The sequence below is a fragment of the Fistularia commersonii genome, chromosome 14, assembly GCF_037954325.1.
Source record: "Fistularia commersonii isolate RoL2024-O1a breed Wild chromosome 14, RoL_Fcom_v1.0, whole genome shotgun sequence".
Taxonomy (NCBI): domain Eukaryota; kingdom Metazoa; phylum Chordata; class Actinopteri; order Syngnathiformes; family Fistulariidae; genus Fistularia; species Fistularia commersonii.
The window spans coordinates 12,721,808-12,747,883 of record NC_141297.1 but is presented as its reverse complement, the minus strand read 5'-3'; the positions used below and the strand labels follow the sequence as shown (position 1 = coordinate 12,747,883).

General features: G+C 39.2%; 1 protein-coding gene across 1 annotated transcript in view; it reads left to right on the top strand.

The window, feature by feature from the left end:
- Positions 1-1,457: 1,457 nt before the first annotated feature.
- The window catches only part of LOC147227319 (neuronal acetylcholine receptor subunit alpha-4-like), a 34,799-nt gene continuing 10,180 nt past the window's right edge, over positions 1,458-26,076 (top strand). Inside the window, exons 1-4 of the mRNA XM_086159999.1 lie at positions 1,458-1,803; positions 17,022-17,078; positions 23,844-23,995; positions 25,990-26,034. Of these exons, the coding sequence (XP_086016125.1) occupies positions 1,458-1,803; positions 17,022-17,078; positions 23,844-23,995; positions 25,990-26,034 (600 nt within the window). The remainder of the gene's footprint in view (positions 1,804-17,021; positions 17,079-23,843; positions 23,996-25,989; positions 26,035-26,076) is intronic.

Genomic DNA, 26,076 nt, shown 5'->3' with positions numbered 1-26,076 from the left:
GACTGTGCAACATCTATTGAAGCCAAGGGGAATCACAGGCAGAAAACCCGTCGGCAGGAACTGAGGAGCAGCCAATCTATTCTAAAAGTCACATGTAAAGTAGAAAGAATAGAATTTGAAAAACTGACAACTGCATAGAAGCAAAACCTGACATAACTTACTGGGGCTGCTGATTACTCAGCAGAGAAACCAAATGGCATAAAAGAAAACAAGATCAGTTGGTGTGTGTGCGCGTGTGTATGTGTGAGTGTGAGTGTATTATCGGGATGAGCAGGTCGGATAATGGCAGGCAACTGATGGTGCTAAGCAAATGTCAATATTCCTCTTCATGGTGTCCCGAGATACAGACATGCCAGGCATCATTTGCTTGTCAGCATGTGTTTCCATGAAAAACTCAAAAAAAGAAGCTGGATATTTCATAAGCTGATATCATAAGCTGTGGTGAGCCAGTCAGGAGTGATGTGTTCAAGAATGTTGTCAGAAGAAGATGTTGTATCTTGCTTTGCCTCCTGGTGTGGTTTTGCTGAGTTAGCCAGGCTACAAAGCTCTACTGATCAAACTGACATCACATGCTTATGTTTATGGTTGAAGTTAAATCGATATGCAATATATATATATATTGATAGACACTATAAAATTGCAGAAATTTCCCCCTGAAACCATGTCTTGACAATTGCCAATTCTCCTGATTTAAATGATCTCATGAACCACTGACAATTTTCTAATAATTGGCCTGTAATTCAATTCACGCTGTGTTTGAAACGCCTCAATGGGAAAGAGTAGTGGAAAGTAGACTGAGAGCAGAAGTCAGCATTTGTGAACAGCAGTATGGCTCCATGTCTAGAAGGAGCACTACAGAGGCAGTATTTGCTTTGAGAATGCTAATGGAGAAGTACAGAGTGGGCTGCATTGTGTTTTGTAGATCTAGAAAAACCATACGACAGGGTGCCGAGAGAGACAAACTCTGGTATTGTATGAGGAAGTCCGGCATGGCAGAGAAGTGTGTTAGACTGGTGCAGGACACGTATGCTAGCTGTGAGACAGTGGTGAGGTGTGCCGTAGGTGTAACAGAGAAGTTCAAGGTGGAGGTGGGACTTAATCAGAAAAAATTTAATTTGTCCCCGAGGGGCAATTGGGGGCACATGGGATAGCAGCATCAAACTGTGAACAACAGGGAAACAAAAAAGAATAATAGATAAACATAAATGATTTACCGTACAGAATTGTGAAATTTGTAAATAAGCTCGCTCTCGTTCTGATATGGAAATGAGGGGTCTGCAGGGTTGCCGGGAATTGAAGAGTTGGATGGGTCTGGGGACAAAAGTTGCCCTTCTCCTCTGGGTTTTGCAGGCGGGGCAGCGGAGTTTGTGGCCAGAAGGGAGCCACTTAAAGGCCAGGTGTAAGCTGTGGGACCGATCTGCGAGGAGCTCTTTGGCTGTTTTTAATATTTGAGTGTTATGGAAGTGGGAGAGAAGTTTGAGGGATTGGCCAATCATGTTGGAGCAGACCAAGGTGGTGCGCTCCAGGTGATTCCCCTGATGATCTTCTCAGTGTTAGAGGTGAACCTCAGGAGGTTGTCAAAGACAGTGCACAAGTATCTGTACTCCTTCACTATTTCTACTGGCTCCCCTTTTATGGTGGGGATGATGGCCTCTGCCATTTGCCTCTGCCCACTGGAGAACATGATGACCATATCCTTAGTCTCGCTCACGTTCAGCTTCAGGCAGGATGCTTTGCACCAGAGCGTGAAGTCCTGGAGGGCTGAACCATGGTGGATCTGCTCTAAGCCCCTTCTTGTTTGCAGTGGGGGTGGACAGGCTGAGAGATGAGATTAGACAGGAATTGCCATGGACCATTATGTTTTCAGACGACATTGTGATCTGTAGTGAGAGCGGGAAAAACAGGTGAGGAAAATCTTGAGAGTTTGAGGTATGCTTTGAAAAGGAGATGAATGAAGGTTGGCTGTAGCGAAACAAAATATATGCGTGTGAATGAGAGGAACTCAGGTGGAACAGTGAGGCTATTGGAAGTGGAGATCAAGAAGTTGGAGGATTTCAAGTACTTATGGTCAATAATCCAGAAGAACGGAGAGTGTAGAAAAGAAAGAAAGAAACGGGTCTAAGCAGGTTGGAAAGGGTGGAGAAAAGTGTCAGGGGTACTATGCAATAGAAGACTATCAGCCAGAATAAAGGCAGAGGTGTACAAGACAGAGGTGAGAGCAGCAATGCTGTATGGCTTAGAAACAGTGACAATGAAGAAAAGACAGGAGGCAGAGCTGGAGGTTGCAGAGATGAAGATATTGAAGTTCTCTGAGTGACAAGGATGGATAGGATCAGGAATGAGCCCATCAGAGGGATGTTAGATGTCTTTGAGAGAAAGTCAGAGTAGCCAGACTGAGATGGTTTGCTCATGAACAGAGGAGAGATAGTGAATATATTGGTAGACAGATGCTGGAATTGGTGCTACCAGGCACATTGTAATGTTGGACGAGAAGGCCTGGCTCTCAGTCTTTGCTCTAATTCATCCCTAAGGTATTTTATCGGTTTGAGGTCAGGACTCTGTGCAGGCCAGTCAAGTTCATGCACACCAGCTCCTGAAAAACAACCCCACACATTATGCCCCTCTCTTCCAAACTTCACACTTGGCACAATGCAGTCAGACAAGTACCGTTCTCCTGGCAACCTCCAAACCCATACTCTTCCATCAGATTGCCAGAGAAGCGCAATGTGTCACACCAGAGAATGTGTCTCAATTGCTTTAGAGTCCAGTAACGGCGTACTTTATACCACCGCATTCAACGCTTTGTATTGCACTTGGTGATGTGTGGCTTGGATGCAGCTGCTCAGCCATGGAAATCCATTCTACGGAGCTCTTTTCACACTGTTCTTGAGCTAATCTGGAGGCCACATGAAGTTTGGAGGTCTGTAGTGATTGACTGCAGAGTCAGAAAGACTCTGCTCCGTCAGTAAAATGGCCTACCACTTCATGGATAAGTTGCTGTCGTTCCCAAACACTTCCACATTCTTATAATACAGCTTAAAGATGACTGTGGAATATTTAGGAGCAAAGAAATTTCACAACTGGATTTGTTGCACATTTGACATTCGATCATAGTTCCATGCTAGAATTCACTGAGCTCCTGAGAGCGACCCATTCTTTCAAAAATGTTTGTAAAAACACCTAAATCTGCATGCCAAGGAAGTTGCCATGGAAGTGATTGGAACCCCTGATTCTAATTACTTGGATGGGTGAGCGAGTACTTTTGGCCATATAGTGTATAGCTGCAGATTTTGTCAGAGATATGTCTTGAGACATATGTCTGTAAGATTCTCTACTGTGGTTGTTGGTCAGCATACTTTGGTTTTATTCAGAGTGAGTTACGGTACTCAAGTTGTCTGTTATGATGGTTTTGAGAAATTGTAAAGTAAAAGTAAAACTGATCTTCCCCTCCTCATGGTACATTTGCATTATGTTCTACAGCTTCACAAGGAAAAACATTTGTCAGATAATGATCAGTCTTCATATTTACTTTGTGTTCAACTTTTGATTAAAGTGGCTGTCAAATCTGCAACAGCCCCTGGATACAGACATACCAAAAAGCTGAGCAAAGTGGATTACTTCCCCTTCAGTCTTCAGGGATCCCTGTCGCCTGGAGTCAGACAGCTCTTCCTTCACTATTATTAAGAGGGATGTGAAAATGAGGTCTGATTATCTTTATTGTTCCTCCAGCTGTGGGAAAACTACTTGAGCAACAGTCTGACAATAAAAGCAGTGCTAAATAATATTATCATTTCAATCACATGAAAGGGAACTGTAGATTGGTACAGCGAAGCAATATTATTGTGCCCCCAGCTCAGTAAGATACATCAGCTTGTGCAGTTACAGGTTTATTAAGACAATTAAAGCTTGGCACTGATGAACAAGAGACATAAGCAAGTTGTGAGACACAGCAAAAAAAATAGGATTGAGAAGAATGCAAAAGCTATAGTAATTTAAGTGCTGTGAACACAGGATGGAATTTTGTTTGAAAAACATGAAACCACAGATTGCATCAAAAGGGATTCAAAGGAAATGCCTATTTTCACCACAAAATTAGCATTTTTTTTTAAAATATCAATTGAGTCAATGGAATAAATTATGAACACTAAGACAGTAACAAATATTTTGTATAATTAATTAGTCAAGTTAGACTGAAGCACTGAATTCTAATTAATATGTTCATAATAACTCTTAATGGGCTTATAAATTAAATACAATAGACAATATGGCAGGTATCGTTAACAATTTACAACAAATATTTATGTACTTTCCATGCAGAACAAGTCTAGATTATAATCTTTTTAAACTCTTTGTGATTGCTCTTTTTGTTCTCTTTAATAAATATTAGCTCTCCCCAAAATTGGATTAAAAAAGTACCAAGATAAATTTAAGTTAAATGGTGGTAAATTGATGGTGGTGGAGACAAGCCAGATAATCAAGGAACCAATATTGCAACCTATATAAGTATAAAAAATATGAAACACATTTGAGCTCATCAAAGCACAATTATTATATCATATTATATCATTATCACTATCATTACTAGTAAGTACAGCCATAATGCAGTCATGCTTTATATTACTTTGTTAAAACAAACAATGTCAGAGCAGTGGTTTTCTGCTGACAAATGGGCTTGATACTCGCCCCCCATTAATAAAAGATTTAAAGATACTTTTCAAGCAATGCTGGACTTTCTTGTACTTCCGTTTCCGATGCTTGAGTGTTGCCATGGTCCTCATATGACAAATTGCCACATGTGTCTGGAGGACAGAAATCCATGTTGAGAAGTCAGAAGGTGGTCATAAGTTGAAGTGTTAACCTGTGCTAAGAATGTTGTAGATGGATCACCATTTGAAAAAAAAAGTCATAGATGGTAGACAGGGAAGCCCAGCAGGGTGGCTGTTTATGGTTCACAGGCTAACAGCTCTCAAGGCACATTGTGTTGTCAGGTTGACTTGATGGATGAAGGAGCTCGGTGCAACCTGCTGGAAACAGGGAAGGCTGTCCAGAATGTGTGTCACAAACCAGCCCCTCACCGAGGCCAAGATAAATGACTCTTAATATGCAATGGAGATTTCGCCTAATTCACTTGACATTTTAGAGCCGTCCTGTTAATTCCAGCCTGTCACCTCGGAATTACATTATTAGGAAAACATCCTGCTGTAAAAATTCATGCTCAGCAGCCAAACTTCCTTGCTAATACAGAAAGTATTCCGTATGGAAAGAATACGTCATGGTATGAATAATAATTCAATATTTTTGAAATAGTTCACACAAAACATATATTCACAGAATTTCATAACTACAACTTCAGACTCTAAGCTAAGTTAGGCTTGATAGTTTAAAGTGTAAAACTGAACTGTAAAATTGTGATAAAAAAGGAACATGCCATATTTCATTGTTTGATTGGTTGCAGCTAGCTTTTTATATATGACAATGCTAAATTCCTGTGAACACAGGACAACTAAGAAGAAATACCTTTATTGTCACATTCAGTTATACATGGAGCATAACATCAGTGAAATTTGACCACTGCATTTGACCCATCATATATGAAACCATGAGCAGAAGGCAACTAAGGAGCTGTGCCAGGAGAGCAATTAGGGATTTAGTGTCTCGGTCGATGACATTTCGACTGGCGAGGAGGAGCGCATGAATTGAACCAGGTATGTTCAGTTCAAAGAACAACCGCTCTAACCGCCAGAGCAACGACGCTCCATTCGATAGGCAAAAGATTCAAGATCCAAAGTTGTCACATGCGCAGTGTATAAACGTGATTCCCTGTACAGTGAAATTGCATTTGGATGTGTACTGATAGGAAGAGTGTAAACATTCTTATAAATATGATTATAGATATGAGTATGAACAGTGCAATAGAACAGTGGCAGTGCAATAAGACTTTTGAGTGCAGCTTGGTGTGTAGTTCACAAAGTGCAGTTGTAAGGATGAGTGCAGTTGAAATGGGCAGTAGTTACATATACAAGAAGAATGGGTGTCAGCTGTTTTGGAGTCTGTTTACTTCTCTCCCGGTCTTAACAATATCAAACATTCAATAGCACAATTACAAAATAACACAAATAACCGAACACCACATCGCAAACCCTCACTGACCAATTGTAATAGTCGATTGGTCCATATCCCACATCCCACTGTCATTGTCTCATTTACATATCCCAACTCTTGGCCAGTCACATCACAGGGGCTGCATGGGATGCCATGGTATTGTTCAAGTAAAGATTCCGATCAATGTTTTAGGCAGACAGAAAATAGTTTATGACAGTCGTATGCTTATCTCTATTGAGGACAACAAAAGACAAAACGATGTACCAAAATAATTACATTAGAAAAAGCTCATGGATGTAGAGCTACCGTCTTTGCAGAGAAAAGAGATAATAGGGAGACAATAGAGAAAAAATAACTTGCAATTTCAAAATATATTAAATTTTCTTATTGATTTTATCAGATTTGCCACAATGAATTGACAACCCATTTGCATCCTTAGATCTATCAATGCATAAATTAAATATTCTTTTTTCCTTTTTTTTTAGGTTTATGAAGCTCTGTAGTTTTTTTTATCATTCAAACAGAATACATTAATACATGAATGAATACATTTAAACCTTATGCGACACATGGCTAACCAGCTCAAGGTCATATATTGCCTCTATTGGTCTAAAGTCAGACTTGCTGAGTTCACATTCAGAATCAACCTTGTGCGTGATCCATGTATGCAGCCACCAACTACCCTCTCATATACAGTGGGGGAGAACAATTATTTGATACACTGCTGATTCTTCAGCTTTTTCCATTTGCAAAGCATGTAGAGGTCTGGAATTTTTATGATAGGTACTCTTCAACTGTGAGTGATGGAATCTAAAACAAAAATCCAGAAAACCACATTGTCGGATTTTTAAGTAATTCATTTGCATCTTATTGTATGACATAAGTATTTGATCACCTACCAACGAGTAAGAATTGCAGCTCTCACAGACCTATTTCTTTAAGAAGCCCACCTGTTTTCCACTCATCACCTGTATTAACAGCAACGGTTTAAACTCCTTAACTGTATAAAAGACACTTGTCCACACACCCAATGGCCAAGACCAGAGCTGTATAAGGACATCAGGGAAAATTGTAGAGCTGCACAAGGCTGGGATGGGCTACAGAACAATAGGCAAACAGCTTGTCGAGACAGCAAGTACTGTTTGCACAATTATTGGAAACAGAAGAAGTTCAATATGATGGTCAATCTCCCTCGGTCTGGGGCTCCATGCCAGATCTCACCTCGCGGGGCATCAATGATCACGAGGAAGATGAGGGATCAGCCCACAACTACACGGCTGGACCTGGTCAATGATCTGAAGAGAGCTGGGACTGCAGTCTCAAAGAAAACCATTCGTAATACACTACGCCATCATGGATTCAGATCCTGCAGCACACGCAAGGTCCCTCTGCTCAAGCCAGCACATGTCCAGGCCCATGTGAAGTTTGCCAATGACCATCTGGATGATCCAGTAGAGGAATAGAAGAAGGTCCCAGTAGAGGAATAGAAGAAGGTCATGTGGTTTGATGAGTTGAAAATAGAGCTTTTTGGTCTAAACTCCACCTGGTCTAAACTCCACTTGTTTGGAGGAAAAAGAAGGATAAGTACAACCCCAAGAACATCATCCCAACATTGAAGCACGGAGGTGGAAATATCATTCTTTGGGGATGCTTTTCTTCTAAGGGGACAACTGCATGATATTGAGGGGAGGATGAAGGGGGAGCATACACATAGCTAACACATAGCAAAGGCAACTGGGGAGGAGTTCCGTAAGGAGCATCTCAAGGTCTAGCCAGTCTCCAGAACTGAACCCAAAAGAAAATTAGGCTAAAAGTCCATATTGCCCAGTGACTTTCTTAAACCTGAAGGACCTGGAGAAGATCTGCATGGAGGAGTGGGCCAAAATCCCTGCTGCAGTGTGTGTAAACCTAGTCAAGACCTACAGGAGACGTCTGATCTCTGGAATTGCCAACAAAGGTGTCTGTGCCAAATACTAAGTTCTGATTTTTTGATGTATCAAATACTTATTTTATGCAATAAAAAGCAAATTAATTACTTATAAAACCATACAATGTGTTTTTCTTGATTTTTTTTTTTAGATTCCGTCACTCACAGTTAAAGAGTACCTATGATAAAATTGACAGACCTCCACATGCTTTAAGTGGGAAAAGATGCAAAATCAGCAGTGTATCAAATACTTTTTCTCCCCCCTGTATGTTTTCATTTTGCCTGAAACTACACACCTTCAAACAGCATTTAAAAAATTCCAATGTTGCAAAAATGCCCATAAGACCATTTGCTATTGCTACAATAGTTTGAATAACTACGACCAATGCCCATTTCAGCCGCAGGGCAGAGGATGAAATAGCTTTAGGCACTTCCATAGCAAAACAATTGATACTCCTCAAATGGAAAACGAAATTTCCTTCAACCTTTGAAATGTGGATTAATGGAGCACTTCGAAAACACATCCTATCTCAATGGGGGGAATTGTCTTAGATATCTTTCCTAATAATTATAAGGTTGTGTTTTGTAAGAAATCCTTGGGTCCATTGTCATAACCACATGCTGGTGTATGAATGAGGATATTTGCAGTTACTGGATTGCAGCCACACTGTTAGAATGGTAATTTATCACCTTTATGTGAAGGAAATTGATCAAGTCTCATTTTTTGGTCGTCATATACATATCTTCACCGTGTAGCATTTTTGCATCAAACTCGCATCAGACTGTCTGTACCTGTTGTGAAAAGAATGAAAGTTGACTTTTCTAAAGCTGTACAATATGACCTGAAGAACTACAAAAATGATTCGTCATACAGCCTCATTTCATTGTATCCTCTTTCTGAAAGTGACATATCCACATCACTGCACTGATCCTGTTTGGATGTGGTCAAACTGCTGGAGGGAAGAATACCTTTCCTCACGTGTCCAGCATTCAATTATGTTGGAAAGGATGGTCAGACATGTTGAAGACAAAAAAGAGCTTTCAAAGTTTTGTAATTGGGTTTTGATCTGGTGACAGTATGATGCCAGGAATGGCTGTTTTATGAAAGAAAATCAAAGAAAATTTGGCTCCCTGCGTTGTACCCCTGAGAAGCCTTCTCAGCTGCCTTTACTAACACACGTGGGACTTCACCATATTCCCACCACATTTCTTGTACTGCCATATCATTGAATAGGCTTGGAATAAACATTTATCACTGTGATGTACTACCTGAAAAATATTGGAATTTGATTTATGGTTATATTACTGTCTGACTGGTTTATTCAATTATGAGGCAATAAAGACACATAGGCGAAAGATCTGAAATATTTCCAGATATGCATGAATACCCGAGCTGCTGTTGTAGTTTTTGTGCTGCCACACTGAATCTGGAAATAACGATTTCTGATGACATCAGTTTGATGCTGGACCCTGACAACTGGATTATGCAAAATGTAACTGGCTGAGGGGTTGAGCATGAGCCAGATCAAAACACATATTTGTCTTAATTTTTCAATATCATTGCAGTGGTGAGGCAGGACATTATATGGCACTGACCTGGGTGGAGGTCACTTTCCCCTTCCACAGTCACAGACATCCCATGATTTAGTATCATATCAAGGTACTCTGTGTTTCTTGCGTATTCCACTCCCTAGATAACCCCACATGTATTTTTCTTCTTATCATGCATTAAATGTGAAAAGTTAACAATGGTGTTGAATAAGTTTGCCTCCTCTGTGTGCATTTCAACTGTAATTAATAGTGCACCATGTGTCCTTGTATAGAAAACACTGAGTCAGCTGTGGCAGTAGAGGATTATGATGCAAGACTCTTTTGTGTACGGTAATTAACTTGAATTAAATTCTGCTCTGCCCACTCAGTATAGCGACCAATTTAACTGTATGAGCTTAAACCCCAGGTGACTATCAAGTTAATCAAGCCCAGCATGGGTCCTATGTGAAAAACAGTTCCAATTAAAAACATCCAAGTAAACTGAACTTAAGAAACAATGATCATTAAAGGGATGAATGATTTTCTGGGATATCCATTATTCCAATAACATCCTGGAGTGCTTAAAAGTATATATATGCTTTATTGATTTGGCTACATGGCGACAGCAATATGAGTTGCAATTATAATCTTGTATGCACATGTCAATGTAATGAAAACCAGTGTAAGTACACTGTGGATGATAAAGCTCCAAATCAGGTATTAACAATTTGTATGAACAACTGCAATCTTTCCACTGAGTGAAGTTCAAGTGAGGAAAAACTGATAATATGGAATAATTCATTGTAATGAAGTGTATCAATGCGATGTGCTTTCTTGTTATTTTCCATTGTTATTTTCTGATAAAATGAAGTTCCATTCTTTGTGGGATGAGGATGATTTGAAATGCACTTAGAGATTCAATAAGATAGGGTTGATAAGTTAATCTATGATCTGCCCAGATTCTTCTGCTACATCATTAGCTCATGAAAATAAAAAGAAACGCACATTTTTTTGTGCGACTGTAGCCTGCAGAACCCCGCACAGAGTATAAAAGATATTATTTGTGTAAAATTTGTGGTATGAAGGCATTTGTGAGTAGAGAATAATGAAGCTGCAGACAAAATAGCTATTCTTGCAAGAATAAGGGATAGGACATGGCTGGGTACATGTGAAAGCTGTTATGTTTTGAAATTATTTTTGAGCAATGAGTGTCAAAAGAAAAGAACAGACTATGTTTTTCTTTGCAAGATCGTGTTAATTAATCATGATCAGGATAAGTAAGTGGTTTGAAGTGAACAGGCCAGCAAAGTGGTTTAAGTTGGGACAGCAGTAGCTGTTGACAATGATGAACATTGAGGACAGGCGACTGTCCAAAGATTGAAGGCAATGACTGCTTTAACACACACACACACACACACACACACACACACACACACACACATGCAGTTTCTTTTTAGGCCAAACACACACGTCATTTTACCTCTCTGTTATAGTAGTTTACAAGTATTTCCACTCATGACAGCTGTGCCCCCCCACCTCCAATTTTTCCACATTTGGTACAGATGTTTGTGTGGACTGAAAAAGAAATCAATCAATCACAGACCCCTGACTAATCTGCGAGACAACATAGGTGAAGTAAAGACAGATTGAGGTGAGGAAGATGGCAAGAAAAAACAGAAGCCTAGCAGGAGTGAAGGTAGGGTTGAGAGCACAGCTGAATGATTGATCAGCAGGCTGTGAGATGAGCAACAAAACAGGCAGGTTTGCAACAATGAAGAGGGGAACAACATTGATATCCACTATTTGTGTGATTTGATGTAAGGTCAGGAGTTTTCAATGTCAGGTCAACATTGATTGCTATGCTTGGTATGTGGTACAGCACTGAAGAGCTGGCCCATAAAAATGTTCATTTTAAAATCAGAGATCTATCATAATTAAGCTTCACATGCTGACCATCCATAGATAGATGCTGACCTCATGTAGAAAAGGTCAGATTTTAGGCTAATGGTTACCATCTGTGTAACTCAAACAATCTTTATCTGATATTGTCACAGAAGGCACGTTTGTGAATTTACAGCATGTCATGAAGATGACCATATGTAGCATTGATTAGTATTGGTTTTTTGCGTCCCATGATTACAGTCATTGCGAAAGTTGTCGATGTTTGCTGATTGTTTGTCCATCTGATGTGGTAAAACTGAGGGAGATAATATCCAGAGAGATGTCACTGTGATGTCATAATATTCATTAAAATCAATACCTTTCCTTCAGGTCTCCACCAGTTGTTTGTGGATGGACACGGTTTTAAGCTGCCACCATGTTGCGGACAAAATTTAACATAGCATTGATAGTTTTGTAGCTTTGTATTCAACAATAAGCCCTTATGAATAAATCATCTACCATATTTCCCATGCAACCTACATCAAATTGCAGGACTATGTAATAAATGTTTTATTCCCTGTGTGATATCATCTCATATATGTTAACCATCAATTACATTTCAGTATCAAATATTAATGGAGCAGTATTATTTTAACTTATGTCATCAATTGTAATACAGATGAAATGGCTCTGTAATAACATATCAAGAGTCTTTCTAATATCAGCAGGATTGTCAACATACAGGCATGACCACCATCCCTGGACATTGCATCATTTAGTTTAACGATTTTGTAACTATTGATTTAACAATGAGGATTTGCACCTGAATGACTGCCCGTTAATCCTGCTTAAAAGCAGCCTCAGTTTCTGGCTTACATGTGACATCTGCTGGTGTGAGAGGACATCTAAGTTGTCATTACTGTATCTCATGGGGGTTAGGATCATCATCATCAGGTTTGTGCAGCTTTCATCAGCAAGATCAACAGACATCACTGGCATGTGGCTAACAGATGGTGTTTCCCTGTAAATGCTCGAGGATCCTGTTCACTGACCATGTCAGCTTATCCCTGATGCAGATACGATGTTGGTTGCCATCTAGTTCTGTCAATATTTGTCTTTTTCCCACAGCGTTCACAGTGGCTTCTACATCTGTCTACACTGCTGCAGAGTGGTAAATCCATCCAATGTGACTCCCTTCTAAAAGCACGCTGGCCAAAACTATATTTTAGCCTGACAGATCAATAAATTTTAGGTATTCACTGAGTCGAGTAATTCCGAAACCCTCTTACACTAAAGGAATAATCCAGGAAAAGTGGAGCTAAGGCAACCCGAGCCCCATGGAGAAGCAGCAAGTTTTGACTGACAGTTGTTTATGACAATCTACCAGGGAGAGTGTTTATGCATGCATGGGCTGAATGTGTGGGCTAGGGGGAGGTTGTGTGTCTGGAGGTAGATGCATCTGCATGAAAGAGTAGCAAAGAAAGCTGTGTGAGTCAGTGAGGCAAACTGTGTTGAGATTTAGCTGACCCAATGATCATGGATCCCGGGGCTGCTCAGGGAAGCGATCCTCACAGGGTCCGGCTTCAGTAAGAACATTCTCACTGATGTGATCAATAACGCGCACACACACACACACACACACACACACACACACATACACAGATGCACACAGACACACACACATACACACGTCACTGGGAGCTCATCAATAATTCCACTATTCTTACATATAATTCAATTCCCTGGGCAACTACTGAGTGTTGTCTGATTAACATTAAATCCATACTCACCCTCCAACTATTGTCATATACATGTACTATATGTGTAGCTATTCACAGGCCACACTCGATCTTTCGATATAAGACATTAATCCTAGAATGTTGTTTATGGGCACATGGACATGCAGTAGACTGTTGCACTATTGAGAGGAAATCATTTTAGTTAGGTTTTTTTCTGTTGTTGTTTCTCAAGGTCAAATAGGGTGTCAGGAAGTTGGAATGACTGAAAGGAATGGATGAACACGAAAATTCTCTCTGGCTAAATTGGTAAGACAAAGAATATGTTCAGATCAATAAGTTGAGAGATGATTAGTTCCTTAATTTTATTCTGATGTTGCTTGAATTTGGGTATTTTGTGTACAATTTTTAATGTATTGCATGATGAAAAGCTTGACAGAAAAAGAAATGAAATATCCTTTAAATATGCAAAAACAACACACACTAAAGGAAAGAGGTTTTAGGTAATCAATTTTGTGGTAGGTAGCAAAAATTGAACTTGACAGCTTCTTATGCCTCCAGTTTCTCAAAATTTTAATATTGTCAAGCATGGACAAACCCAGACATGAATTCACATCATGCCTTACTGAAACCATTTCCTGAAGAGCTCCTTAATTTTTTCCTCGATAATGGCCACTGTCAACTTTATATGTAACTATACTTTTGCGATACCGATAAGGTTTTTCAATAATTCCATGCTGCTTGATGGATACTTGTTCAAAAGTCCTTTAAAATTTCTCATTTACAGTGGAGCAAAAAAGTATTTAGTCAGCCACCAGTTGTGCAAGTTTTCCCTCTTAAAAAGACGAGAGAGACCTGTAATTTTCATCACAGGTACACGTCAACTATGAGAGACAGAATGGGGGGAAAGAATCCAGGAAATCACATTGTAGGATTTTTAATGAATTCATTGATAAATTTGACACTAAAATAAATATTTTGTCACCCACAAACAAACAAGATTTCTGGCTCTCACAGCCCTGTAACTTCTTTAAGAGGCTCCTCTGTCCTCAACACATTACCTGTATAAATGGCACCTGTTTGAACTGGTTATCAATATAAAAGACACTTGTCCAAAACCAAAAACAGTCACACTCCAAATTCCACTACGGCCAAGACCAAAGAGCAAACACCGGAAACAAAATTGTAGACCTGCACCAGGCTGGGTAGACTGACTCTGCAATAGGTAAACAGCCCGGTGTGAAGAAATCAACATGCAGGAGCAAGTATTAGAAAATGGAAGACTTACAAGTCCACTGATAATCTCCCTCAATCTGGGCTCCATGCAAGATCTCACCCCATGGGGTCAAATCCAGGCTACATGGGGGACCTGGTAAATGACCTGCAGAAAGCTGGGACCTAAGTAACAAAGGCTACCATCAGTAACACACTACACGGCCAGGGACTTAAATCCTTCAGATCCAAAAGTGTCCCCCTGCTTAAGCCAGTACATGTCGATTGGGACAATTTTTGAGAATGACCTATGGTGAGATGAAACCAAAAGAGTTGGTTAAAAACTCAACTTGTCATGTTTGGAGGAGAAAGAATGCCGAGGTCCATCCAAATAACATACCATACCTACTGTAAAACATGGAGGTGGAAACATCATGCATTGGGGCTGTTTTTCTGCAAAGGGGCCAGGACAACTGACGCGTGTGATGAAAAGAATGAATTTTGAGAGAAATCCTTAATGAAGATGAAACATGGCTGGGTCTTTCGGCATGACGACGATCCCAAACACACCACCGGGCAATGAAGGAGTGGCTTTGTAAGAAGCATTTCAAGTTCCTGGAGTGGCCTAGGCAGTCTCCAGATCTCAGTTGAAAGTCTGTGTTGCCCAGCTACAGCTCCAAAACATCACTGCTTTAGAGATCTGCATGGTAGATTGGTCCAAAATTCCAGCAAGTGTGGGAAAACCTTGTGAAGATTTGCAGAAAACATTTGACCTCTGTAATTGCCAACAAAGGGTACATAACCCAAGTATTGAGATGAACTTTTGTTATTGACCAAATACTTATTTTCCACCATAATTTGCAAATGAATTCTTTCAAAATCAGACAATGTGATTTTCTGTATTTTCTTTTTCTCTTTGTGTCTCTCATTGTGTAAGTGTACCTCTAATGAAAGTTACAGGCCTCTCTCATCTTTTTAAGAGGGAGAACTTTCACAATTGGTGGTTGACTAAATACCTTTTTGCCCCACTGTAGTTGAAAAACAACAACTAATCAGTGCTGTTAATCCTTGGGATTGCAAAAAAAATTCAAATGCATGACATATCCCAGAAAGGGACAAATATCAATAACTTCTTTTCACAGTAATTAGTGAAGAATAGTAAGTACAATGTCCTTAATTTCATAGTTTGGTCATTGTAAGCTGAATGCTAATGCTAACATTTAAAGGTCCAATCAGATGGTCGGCCATTCAATCCCCAGCTCCTGCTTTTAATATGTCAAGGTGAGCAAGACACTGAATACAAAATTGTTCCTGATGGTGACTTGCATGTGAGCTTGGCCATTAGTCTGTACTTGTAAATAATATGAGGTTGGGTCTGATGTGGTACAAATACTACAATGCTGCAAAATATGAATGGGATATTTGTTTTGTAGTCTACCATGGAAATATTTGCCAGGATAATGCCTTCCGTAAAGAGAAATGACTATATCTAGAGTTGGAGAACGCAGACAACAGAATCAGCTGCTTTGGTCTCCTTGGTGATCAGTCTTAAACAGATATTTCTCTGTGGAATTTTTAATGTCTGTCTTGTTTATCTTTTAAAGCAAATAAACCATCAAAGTCATTAAATGCTTCAGGGAGCTTGTGTTTTTTAAATTGCCTCTGGAAATGGTAGAGCAGTTGCTATGCAAAATGCACCAGCAAATTCCAAGATAAAGCTTATTGGTTGTCCCACATGGTAAAATTACAGCATGAAACTTTCTAGCTCGTGCGGGTGATTTGGAAAGATATCTCATCAGTAATCTGTTCAAATAAGGAAAAAAGTGGCAGTTAATCTGAGACAAGAAGCATAGTGTGCCTTTAAAGTTGACTCAGCTTCTCAATTTCACCTATTTCTAGACATTTTCCTGTGTATTTGCTGTGTATTTGTTTTTCTGAATTTCATTTTCCAATTTCCGCTCTTTAAATTAGGTGGGATAGATTGTGAGGGTGAAAAGTCAGTGTTTCTGTCAGAATGTACAGAATCCCTAGAGTTACAAAGGTCCTCTTGAAAGTCTTTTTCTTACTTATCAGCGGGGAACATAAGGCAGTTGGAGGATTCTGTTGTCAAACAGAGGACAAAGAAGTAATCTCTCTGCTCAGGAAGTAACAATTCATGCTCAAAGGTGTATTTGCATATTTTTGGCCAAAAACATTGGCATATGGAGAAAGACAATCGCTTCTCCATATCTTTATGTATCACCAACTGTAACGTCCAGATATTCAAAATCTTGTGCTGATTTTTCCCCTCTAAGTTTTGACAAAAAAGATGCATGCAGATTTTGTGTTATTTTAGTAAAACTAAAATGACTGAAAGAAAACCCTATAAATTACCTGATTGTTCATGGAAGTGAGGTTCATTTTTTACAAGAGATAAGATTAAACGTGATTAGATTATTGATCGAGTGAATGCTTAACAGTATTTAAACATACTTTTATGTCTTAAGCATTTAATTTGGTCTGTGTATACAGAATACAGATATAGTATCAAGTGTCACTGTGCTGCAAAGACAAGCCTTTCACATCGCCACAGTATATAAAAGCAAGTCATTCTCATTCGGGTACATTATGTTTTTTCTCCTTGTGTCTCCAAGCTCCATCTCTCCTGGACTTTCGTAAGTGCAGGGAGAATGACAATGCAGAAGCAGACAGTGAGTTTATTAATCTAGATTTGGGAGGGTGTCGACTCATTACAAGCTGAAAAGCTGGTGTTTATTGTTAAGGTAGATATCGAAGAGTCATTCTTGCGTAAGCGAATCAAATATTATGTCAGCGATGACTAGAATCTGAAAATTGAATGTGACCAGCAATCCAGCAGTGTTTGATTCTGACGTCAATGAAGTGCCAGACTCTTCCAGCCATCCATTCATCCACTTTGGTAAAAAAACTGACACAGTATTGCTACAGAGTGCAGAAGTCAGGAAACATAGGATGAAATAAAGGCAACCAAGCAGTAAACTGTTATGAACAGTTGCTTTGGTTATCCAACCAGAGTTTTCATCACTTGGATACTATTGTGACATAGACTTAGCTTCTGTTAATTCTATTTTTATGGACAGCTTTACCCTAACTCCAAACAAATCAGTTCAAACCTTGAGATATTTTTCATTCAGATCTTAAATTCTACCGGAACAAGCAACTGAAGAATGACATACTGAAAGAAATTCCTGTCATCAGTATCGGCAAAATGTCACCACAGGGACAAAGTTGATGTTGAAACCAGAGATGGACAAAATAAAAGAAAAAAAAGAAAGAAAGAGAAAAGCTTCAATTAGGATACATCACAAGGATGCTTCTATTAAAGTAATTTTTTTTTTTTCTGTTACACATTTTGTTACACCACAGGATTTCATTATTTTTCATTTCCAGTTAAAGAATAAACCAATCATAATGGGGGACATAGGTAACAGAACATGGGTTCAAATAAACAAAAGAACAAACAAACAAAAAAAAACATTTTCGGTCTGAACGAAGAAATATTGATTAGTACTGTGTTTGTTTACAGTTGGAGGTTAAGAGGTAGAAATGAGAAATGTCTCTGACCTCCTTGCTCTTGAGTGACCCTCAGGAAAGGGAAATATCAGATCTTAGTCCTCTTTTTTACAGCATGTAAAAGGTGATTGTCAACAGAAAAGTGGACAGTTCAGCCATAAAGCTGGCTCGTGTGTATATATATATATATATATATATATATATATATATACATATAAACATACACACCATATACTGTATATGTACACTAAAAGATGTATGGACTGCAAATACTTATTACAGTCACATTTTTACTTTTCTGTATGCTTATTAATCACTGTATTGCATTTGGAACTCTCCTAGTGTGCCATCTGTGGCTTTGCAATGCACCATTTCTTGTATTTTTACATCATATCCAGTTCTACTTTGCTATGTTTTAGTCAATGTACAATTTTCTTTTGGCTGTCTTCAGTTTTTATTTTTTCTGTTCATCTGATTATCTGTGTCCTGTCAGTTAATCAATCAATAATTACCAGTCTGGCCCTGCTCTGGACAGCTCCCTGCCTGCCCTCTTGTGGTTCACATACCTGGTGCTGTGTAATTAGTTGAGATTTTATTTTGGTTCAGTCTTGTCTTTCAGTCCTTCGTGTGTGTGTGTGTGTGTGTGTGTGTGTGTGTGTGTGTGTGTGTGTGTGTGTGTGTGTGTGTGTGTGTGTGTGTGTGTGCGTGTGTGCGTGTGTGCGTGTGTGCGTGCGTGCGTGCGTGCGTGCGTGCGTGCGTGCGTGCGTGCGTGCGTGCGTGCGTGCGTGTGTTTGTAAAATTTTCAATTTACACAATCATGTATATTTTTTTTTATCTGACTAACTAGAAAGAATGAACCTATGAAATACTGAAGCTAATATCTTTACGGAGTCCTCACACTGCACTCTGAGCTACTCAACATTTCACTACTATATCACTTTTTTCTTTCTGTTTTTTCCTGGAGCAAAGATCTTCATTATGTGTAATCCCTACATTTCCTTAGCGACATGGATGTGGCATAATCATCTGCAATGTTTTCTTGCCGACACTATCAACAGCATGATCACTATCTGCTGCTTTCTAATGAGACATATATAACAGGTATTTGATCAAATCCTTGGATTTCAGTCAAATGAAAATGTGGACCTGATCACCAAGATTGAGTTTTTTGGAGGAAGTCATAATATAACTGTAATCCATCTAACACTTGTCAAGACATATGATTTCAAAGATCCTGAGTGTGAAACTGGTGGATGATGCTGGAGAAAAGGTTAGGAGCCACAAAAGTAATTAATATTAATATTCCTCATGAGAATGGATCTTCAAAATGTTTGTGTATTTGTTCGATATTTTCACATGAACTAAATTAAAGGTCAGGAGATTACAAAGATATTCGTCTCCCAGACACCATAAGATAGAAAATCTATCCAGTGATTATTATACTTCAGTATCAAATAAAAATTAGTCCTCAAAGAAACTGCCGGACAAGAGTGATGGACTGACAGACGCACGTCAGAGTAGCACATTGACTTTCTCTTAGGCAGAGGTCACCTGCCTGCTTGGAAACAGGCAAAGCCTTTCAATTTCAGGGCAAGTTAAATTATTGAGGAGGATGCTGCAAGAGGGGAACAGTGCTACTTTGTATACTCCCTCACCATTCAAATATACAGCTGTTTTGCCTCATCTAATACATCCATAGAGAAACATTATAGTGTGTCTAAATGCAGGCGCGAGTGACAATTACATACATCTAGCATGAGGCTGTAATAGTCTTAATTTCTGTACCCTTTTCCTTTCTCTGAAAGTTAAATCTGCTCTTCCAGTACACCCCCACTACCCCATCCCAAACTGATATATTCCACTTACAAATTATAGTTGGACTCTTGTCAATAATTCAACTGACGAATAAACCATCAAATCTCTGATGGCAAGAATGTACATCTGTGCTTTTTTGGCACACTGGTGAGAAGAATCTCTGTCAAGTCACTATTAGTCATCACTGTATCAGCTGATAGCTGTCTTTGATTGGAAAAATATTGATGTTTACACTGTGGAGGTTTTTCTCTGTGGGTTCATACTGTACTGAAAGGAAAATATCCAACAAAGACCTCTGCTGTGGGAAAATATATCTGTGCCTGAACAGTTTTCTCCTGTAGTTTATCATACAACGCGGTCAGGTGGGACTGCTGTGGAGTCAAAGGCCGGCTTCTGCCACAGCTACTTTACATGTAACATGACTCTTCATGTCAAGGATGTTTTTAAGTCTGTTCCCTTACCTTGCCATTCCTGGTATCATCAGACCTTAGTAGTGACAGAGAAATATAAAAATAAACCAAAAATTAAAAAAATTGCAACAATAATTAGCAGGCCTTGGAAAAAAAACTCTGCCGATGTGGAGATTCTTGGGGAGATGAGTTGACATGGTTGCAGTTTTCATTCCACATTAGGTGGGAAAATATTTGACAGCAGGTGAGGGTCAGGGGTTATTAAACGGGCAAAGGAGAGGAAATGATAAAGGGTGCTGGGGTTACAGTGATGCTATGCTTCGGTTACACTGGACAGAAAGGAGACTGAAGAGCATCGAGAGATTCTGTCAGTCACTGGATGTGGTACCAGGCATGACTATGATGAGTATTCACGTATTCTGCATGTACTGCAATACATCTCACATACAAATAGCCTGCAAAAACACATGGATACACATACAAATGTTTTACTGCGTATAGCGCAGGGAACATTTCACCAGGAATTCTGTCTTTCCTGTATAAAAAAGTTCAGCGTTTCACGAAAAAAATAATAAAGGGGAATAGCCAGGAAAGAAAATTAGTAGGGGTGAAAGAGGAGGATGTGAAAGGAGAATGGGGTGTGTGCCAGGGTGTGTACATGCATGTATGTATGTAATTGTGTGTGTGTGTGTGTGTGTGTGTGTGTGTGTTTGTGTGTGTGTGTAAGAGAGAGCTTGAGAGCGCGAGAGAGAGAGAGAGAGAGAGAGGGAAAAAGAGAGTAAGAGACAGAGAGAGATGAAGTGAGGAGGCGGGGAGATGAGACCCACGGAGGGAGTGATACAGACAGGGAGGGCGGTAAAGAGAGGGATCTGGCTCACTTAGATGAGGATTCTAGAGAGGTGAGAAGGGACTTTCATTTGTTGGATCTGTAGTTTCTAATGTTTGCAAATACAGATTTGGACAGTGGGGTAACTAAAGAGATGGGCAGACGGAATAGGAAGAACCCCAGGTCACTGGATGACACTAAATGAGAGGACTTCAACTTCTAGCTTACCAATCTCACCTGAAAGTCACGAAGACATTTTCTTTCTTTTAGTGAAGCTGCAATACAGTATTTTCAGTTTTTATCAGCTCTTGGAATGACTGACATCCTGCCCTGAAGTCTTGGCAGGTTTAGGGGTTTTTCTCATACACTTGGATACTAGTGGAGGCACAATGGATACATACAAATGTTTGAGCTTGCTTTTGTTCATTCTTCCTCCACAAGGTAAAGCTATTTTTTTATTACAATAAGGGACATTAAGAATAATGTTCAAATGTGAAAGACCTGGGTCAAAAATGTATTAGTTGGTCTATATTAATGAGTTAATTTTTGGTGAAATGAACTGACAGATTTGAGACAGAGTGTTAAAACTTTAAGTTATCTAATTTTCTTTCTCAATGTAGTTCTAGCTCAATGGGGGTTGTTTCAGGTGGAGGTTTGAACCTATGATAATTTTTTCATTATTCAAATGTGGCAAATATATTACTTTGCAAAGGGGGAGGGACACCATTTGTAAGCAGTAACAAAATAGAAAGACAGTAATGAATCATTTCGCTCCTCCATTTCATTTCTTGAAAATTTTACTTGGTGCCCAATGGATTACCACTTTATGTATCTATTTATTTTTGTGTTCAGTGGGAGATTACTGTATGTCTTGTTCCTTTAAAATTGTTTTTTTTTCTTTTTTTTTTTTTTCTAAAAGATGACTAGTACAGCAATTGAATAAAACACAACCCTCGGAACTCTGAACAGGACTCTGTTATAGTTTTACAGTTTTCATTATAGGGTGGTAACAGCCACCACTGTTGCTTAGTGACCTGGTAACAAGCAAGTCTCGCTCTACAAATAACATGAGGAATACTAACTGATATTTGCTGCTCCTGCATTATTGGCCTAGAAGAATACATATATCAAACAGAGACAGAACTAGGTCTGGTAACTCTACTACTAACCAAGATTACGCTATTTGCCCATGGCTTTTAAAACGGAATGTACAGAGTATTATTTTATTCAATATATGTTATTAAGATTACATTTCATTTTTAAAGTTTTGACCACATTGAAATTTCTTTGTCCACATAAAAGAATCGTGAGAGAATTGACTCACACCACCAATGATAATCAAGATCTGAATATTCTCAGATATAAAGGAACAAATGTAGAGCCTTTTTAACCCTTAAATGCTCAACCAGTTTCCCTTTGAATAGGTATGAATAGTTGTAGCCTTTATTATGGTTTCTGCCTGTACCTTCATTGTTCCCTAAAACATAAAACAGACTCACTCAAACAACAATAACCTTTTCTCTTCTGCACATATAATGTTGTGACCAAAGCCACTGTCCAAACCATGGGACCCTGTTAGTGTTTCCATTTAAGCCCATTAGTATCAAGGCTGCTTTCAAATCTATTGGAACATCCATTCATTTAATATCACCTCCAGTCACCAGATATGGTGTTGAAGTGATTAAACATAGGTTCTTGTGTTAGCTTCACTCATCTGAAAAGGCAGAGACATCTCAAGGTTATTTTGTCTGGAAATGTCAAACAATTTCTTGGGTTAAGAGGAGGAAAAACAACCAGAAAATTATCCATCCATTCAATAACATATTGATTCTGAGGCCTTAGAAATTGAGGTAAAAAATTCAGCTAAATGAAGGACAGCAGATCAGCTTTGACTGAGTAAGTAAGGAGACCTGACAGGAAGGTCCAAAACCTAATAACATCTAAATCCCAATTTCAAGAAGACAAAGTCAGAAAAATAATATGTAGATAGATGGATAGATGGCTGAAATAACAGATACACTATAGATCAAATAAAATAACTACAACCCGTTCTCGTGAAATCATCTGACTCCAAGTACGATTGGGCAATAACAATATGGACTTGAGCGCCTCTTGAAATTAACATTTTTTCATAATAACCAGTGAAAAATATAAAGGTAACAGAACTAGAAATATGCAGTCCTGCTGACCATAATGACAAATCAGTGGAGCCAGCAGAAAAAAAACCTTCTATGATGAATGACCAGAATATAGAAATGCCAAATTGGATAAGAAAAAAGGACTGAAATACAAAGGACATTGTGTTGCATGAGCTTTGGAACAAACCCCATCCCTTTAATTGTTCCAAGACCTCGTTAGGTCATCCTCAGTGCGATACGAGCTGGTTCTAAAGGGCGAGGGATGTGATTGAGTTGTTCCATTGCACCAGCAGTACCAGAGGCAGAGGGTGGGGGTGTGAGACATCTAGACAGACCGCTCCATCAGCACGTCTTTCAGAGACACGACTGATGTCCTCATATTCCGATTCATCCTTCTTTTCTTTCCTCGCCTCATCTCCCTCCACTGTATGTGTCCCATGGCCTCATATGGTATAATGTAACCATAAGCCACCTGTGTATAATAGAGGTCACACTCCTTAATATTACACTCTGTAGCTACAACAGTGGATTCTTTACTGAGGCATGGCTTTATCCACTAAATCCTATTTAGGAAATAGATTCAACATTGCCTAGTCTAAACAGAAATTGCCCTGAACACAGACACACAGACACACACACACACAGACGTTACCATCTGCTTCATGTAAGTGCATATCATACATCAACACATATACTAAAACTTGATATCCCCCATTTCTAATTTCCTCCAATCAGTTTGTTTCCAAATCAGACCTCGGGCCCATGCTGAAGAGAGACTGCTCAAGGACCTCTTTGTCAATTACAATAAACATTCCAGACCAGTGGAAAACACAACGGACACAGTGCTGGTTCACTTTGGTCTCTCCATCGCTCAGCTAATAGATGTGGTAAGTAAAACTTAATGGATTTGAAATACTAAATTCCCTTCTAACACTTAAATATTAAAATAACCATACAAAGGTATTTCTGCATGTGGTAAAATATTCCCTGTTTTAATTTCTTTGCCATGTGTTTTAGATCCCTTATTGTCATTGTGTTTACCAAGCTGCAGCCGTCAGGAAACATATTGTTGATTTCAATTTACAGAGCTCTTATCTCAGGAAATGGAAACAGCATAGAGGAGACTGTATTATTTTCCCAATTTAGATTTAGAGGTGAAATATGAACACCGGCTATAAAAACACAGACTGTCTCCTAAACAGCAGACACTGTCGATCGACAATGTAGCAAAACTCAGCAAAATAGTGTCTTCCTTGTCATTATGGCAGCTAAGTTTACAGAGAAGCTGAATAATAAAATGAAACATCCATGGGTTTTTTATATACATCATATTTGACTATTTATTTTAGGCAGCACAGGTAGACAAAGTTTTCAGTTCTCGCTTGAAAATTCAAAATATTGCATTACTGTGCAGACAATTCACAAGCTTCTGACACAAAATTCTGGCATAAAAAGCCAGCATTACTAGCCTCTACATGAGAGACTGGCTGCCCTCACCTACAGTATTCTTCACTGGCAGCTGTGTCTCGAATGTTATGTTTTGCAGGGTAGAACTGAAGGAATGAAACCTGATAACACTGGCAACAATGCAGCCCACACAATTCAATTGTGTGTATTTAATACAATTCAATTTGTATTAAATGAAATGCTTCAATCATTTTTTTTGCGTGTTTGGTATTGTATATATATATATATATATATAACTGTATATCTTCTTCTGCTTTCGGCTTTTCCCTCTAGGGGTCGCCGCAGCAAATCAACCTTCTCCATCTAACCCTATCCTCCTCTCTCACAACAACTACCTTCATATCCTCTCTCACTACATCCATAGATCTTCTCTTTTGTCTTCCTCGAGACCTCCTGCCTGGCAGTTCAAATTCCAGCATCTGTCTACCAACATATTCACTAACCCTTCTCTGTACATGACTGACTCATCTCAGTCTGGGTTCTCTGACCTTCTCTCCAAAACATCTAACATGCGATATTCCCCTGATACTCATTCCTGATCCTATCCATCATTGTCACTCCCGAAGAGAACCTTAGCATCTTCCTCTCTGTGACCTCAAGCTCTGCCTTCTGTCTTACAGCATCGCTGGTCTCACCCTTGTCTTGTACACCTTTCCTTTCATGTGGTTGATGGTTGATAGTCTTCTATCGCATCGTACTCCTGACACTTTTCTCCACCTGTTCCAACCTGCTTAAACCCGCTTCTTCACCTCTTTTCCACACTCTCTGCTGCTCTGGACTGTTAACCCCAAGTACCTGAAATCCTCCAACTTCTTGATCTCCACTCCCTGTAACCTCGCCGTTCCATCTAGGTTCCTCTTATTCACACACATATACGCTGTCTTGCTGCGACTAATCTTCATTCCTCTCCTTTCCAGCACATACCCCCACCTCTCTAGATTTTCCCCAACCTGTTCTCTGCTCTCACTACAGATCACGATGTCATCTGCAAAAATCATGGATCATGGTCCATTGAGATTCCTGTCTTACCTCATCTTTATGTGTATATATATATATATACATACATACATACATGTATATGTATATCTTTGTGTGTGTGTGGGTGCATGTCTGTGTGTGTGTGTGTGTGTAGGTGCATACGTGTGTGTGTGTGTATATATGTACCAGTAAACTTAAATATGTCCCTGAGTGTGTTTCTTTGGAATCTGATCACATAGTCCAAATTTCATGTAATCACTTTATACTTAACTCTGACTTTTTTAAGTTATTATGTGCGTTGAGTGATTTTATATACAATTCATGGTTATGAATAAATTAGCAGAAATTTAAAACCCCAAATTTCGGGATGCCCAGTGACTTTTTTTGAAGGAATATGGACTTCAATGATATGTTTTTTCTGTTTATATTCAACAAGGATGAGAAGAACCAAATGATGACCACAAATGTCTGGGTCAAGCAAGTAAGTAAAGATCAGATGCAAAAAACTGGCTGAAGAAAGAAT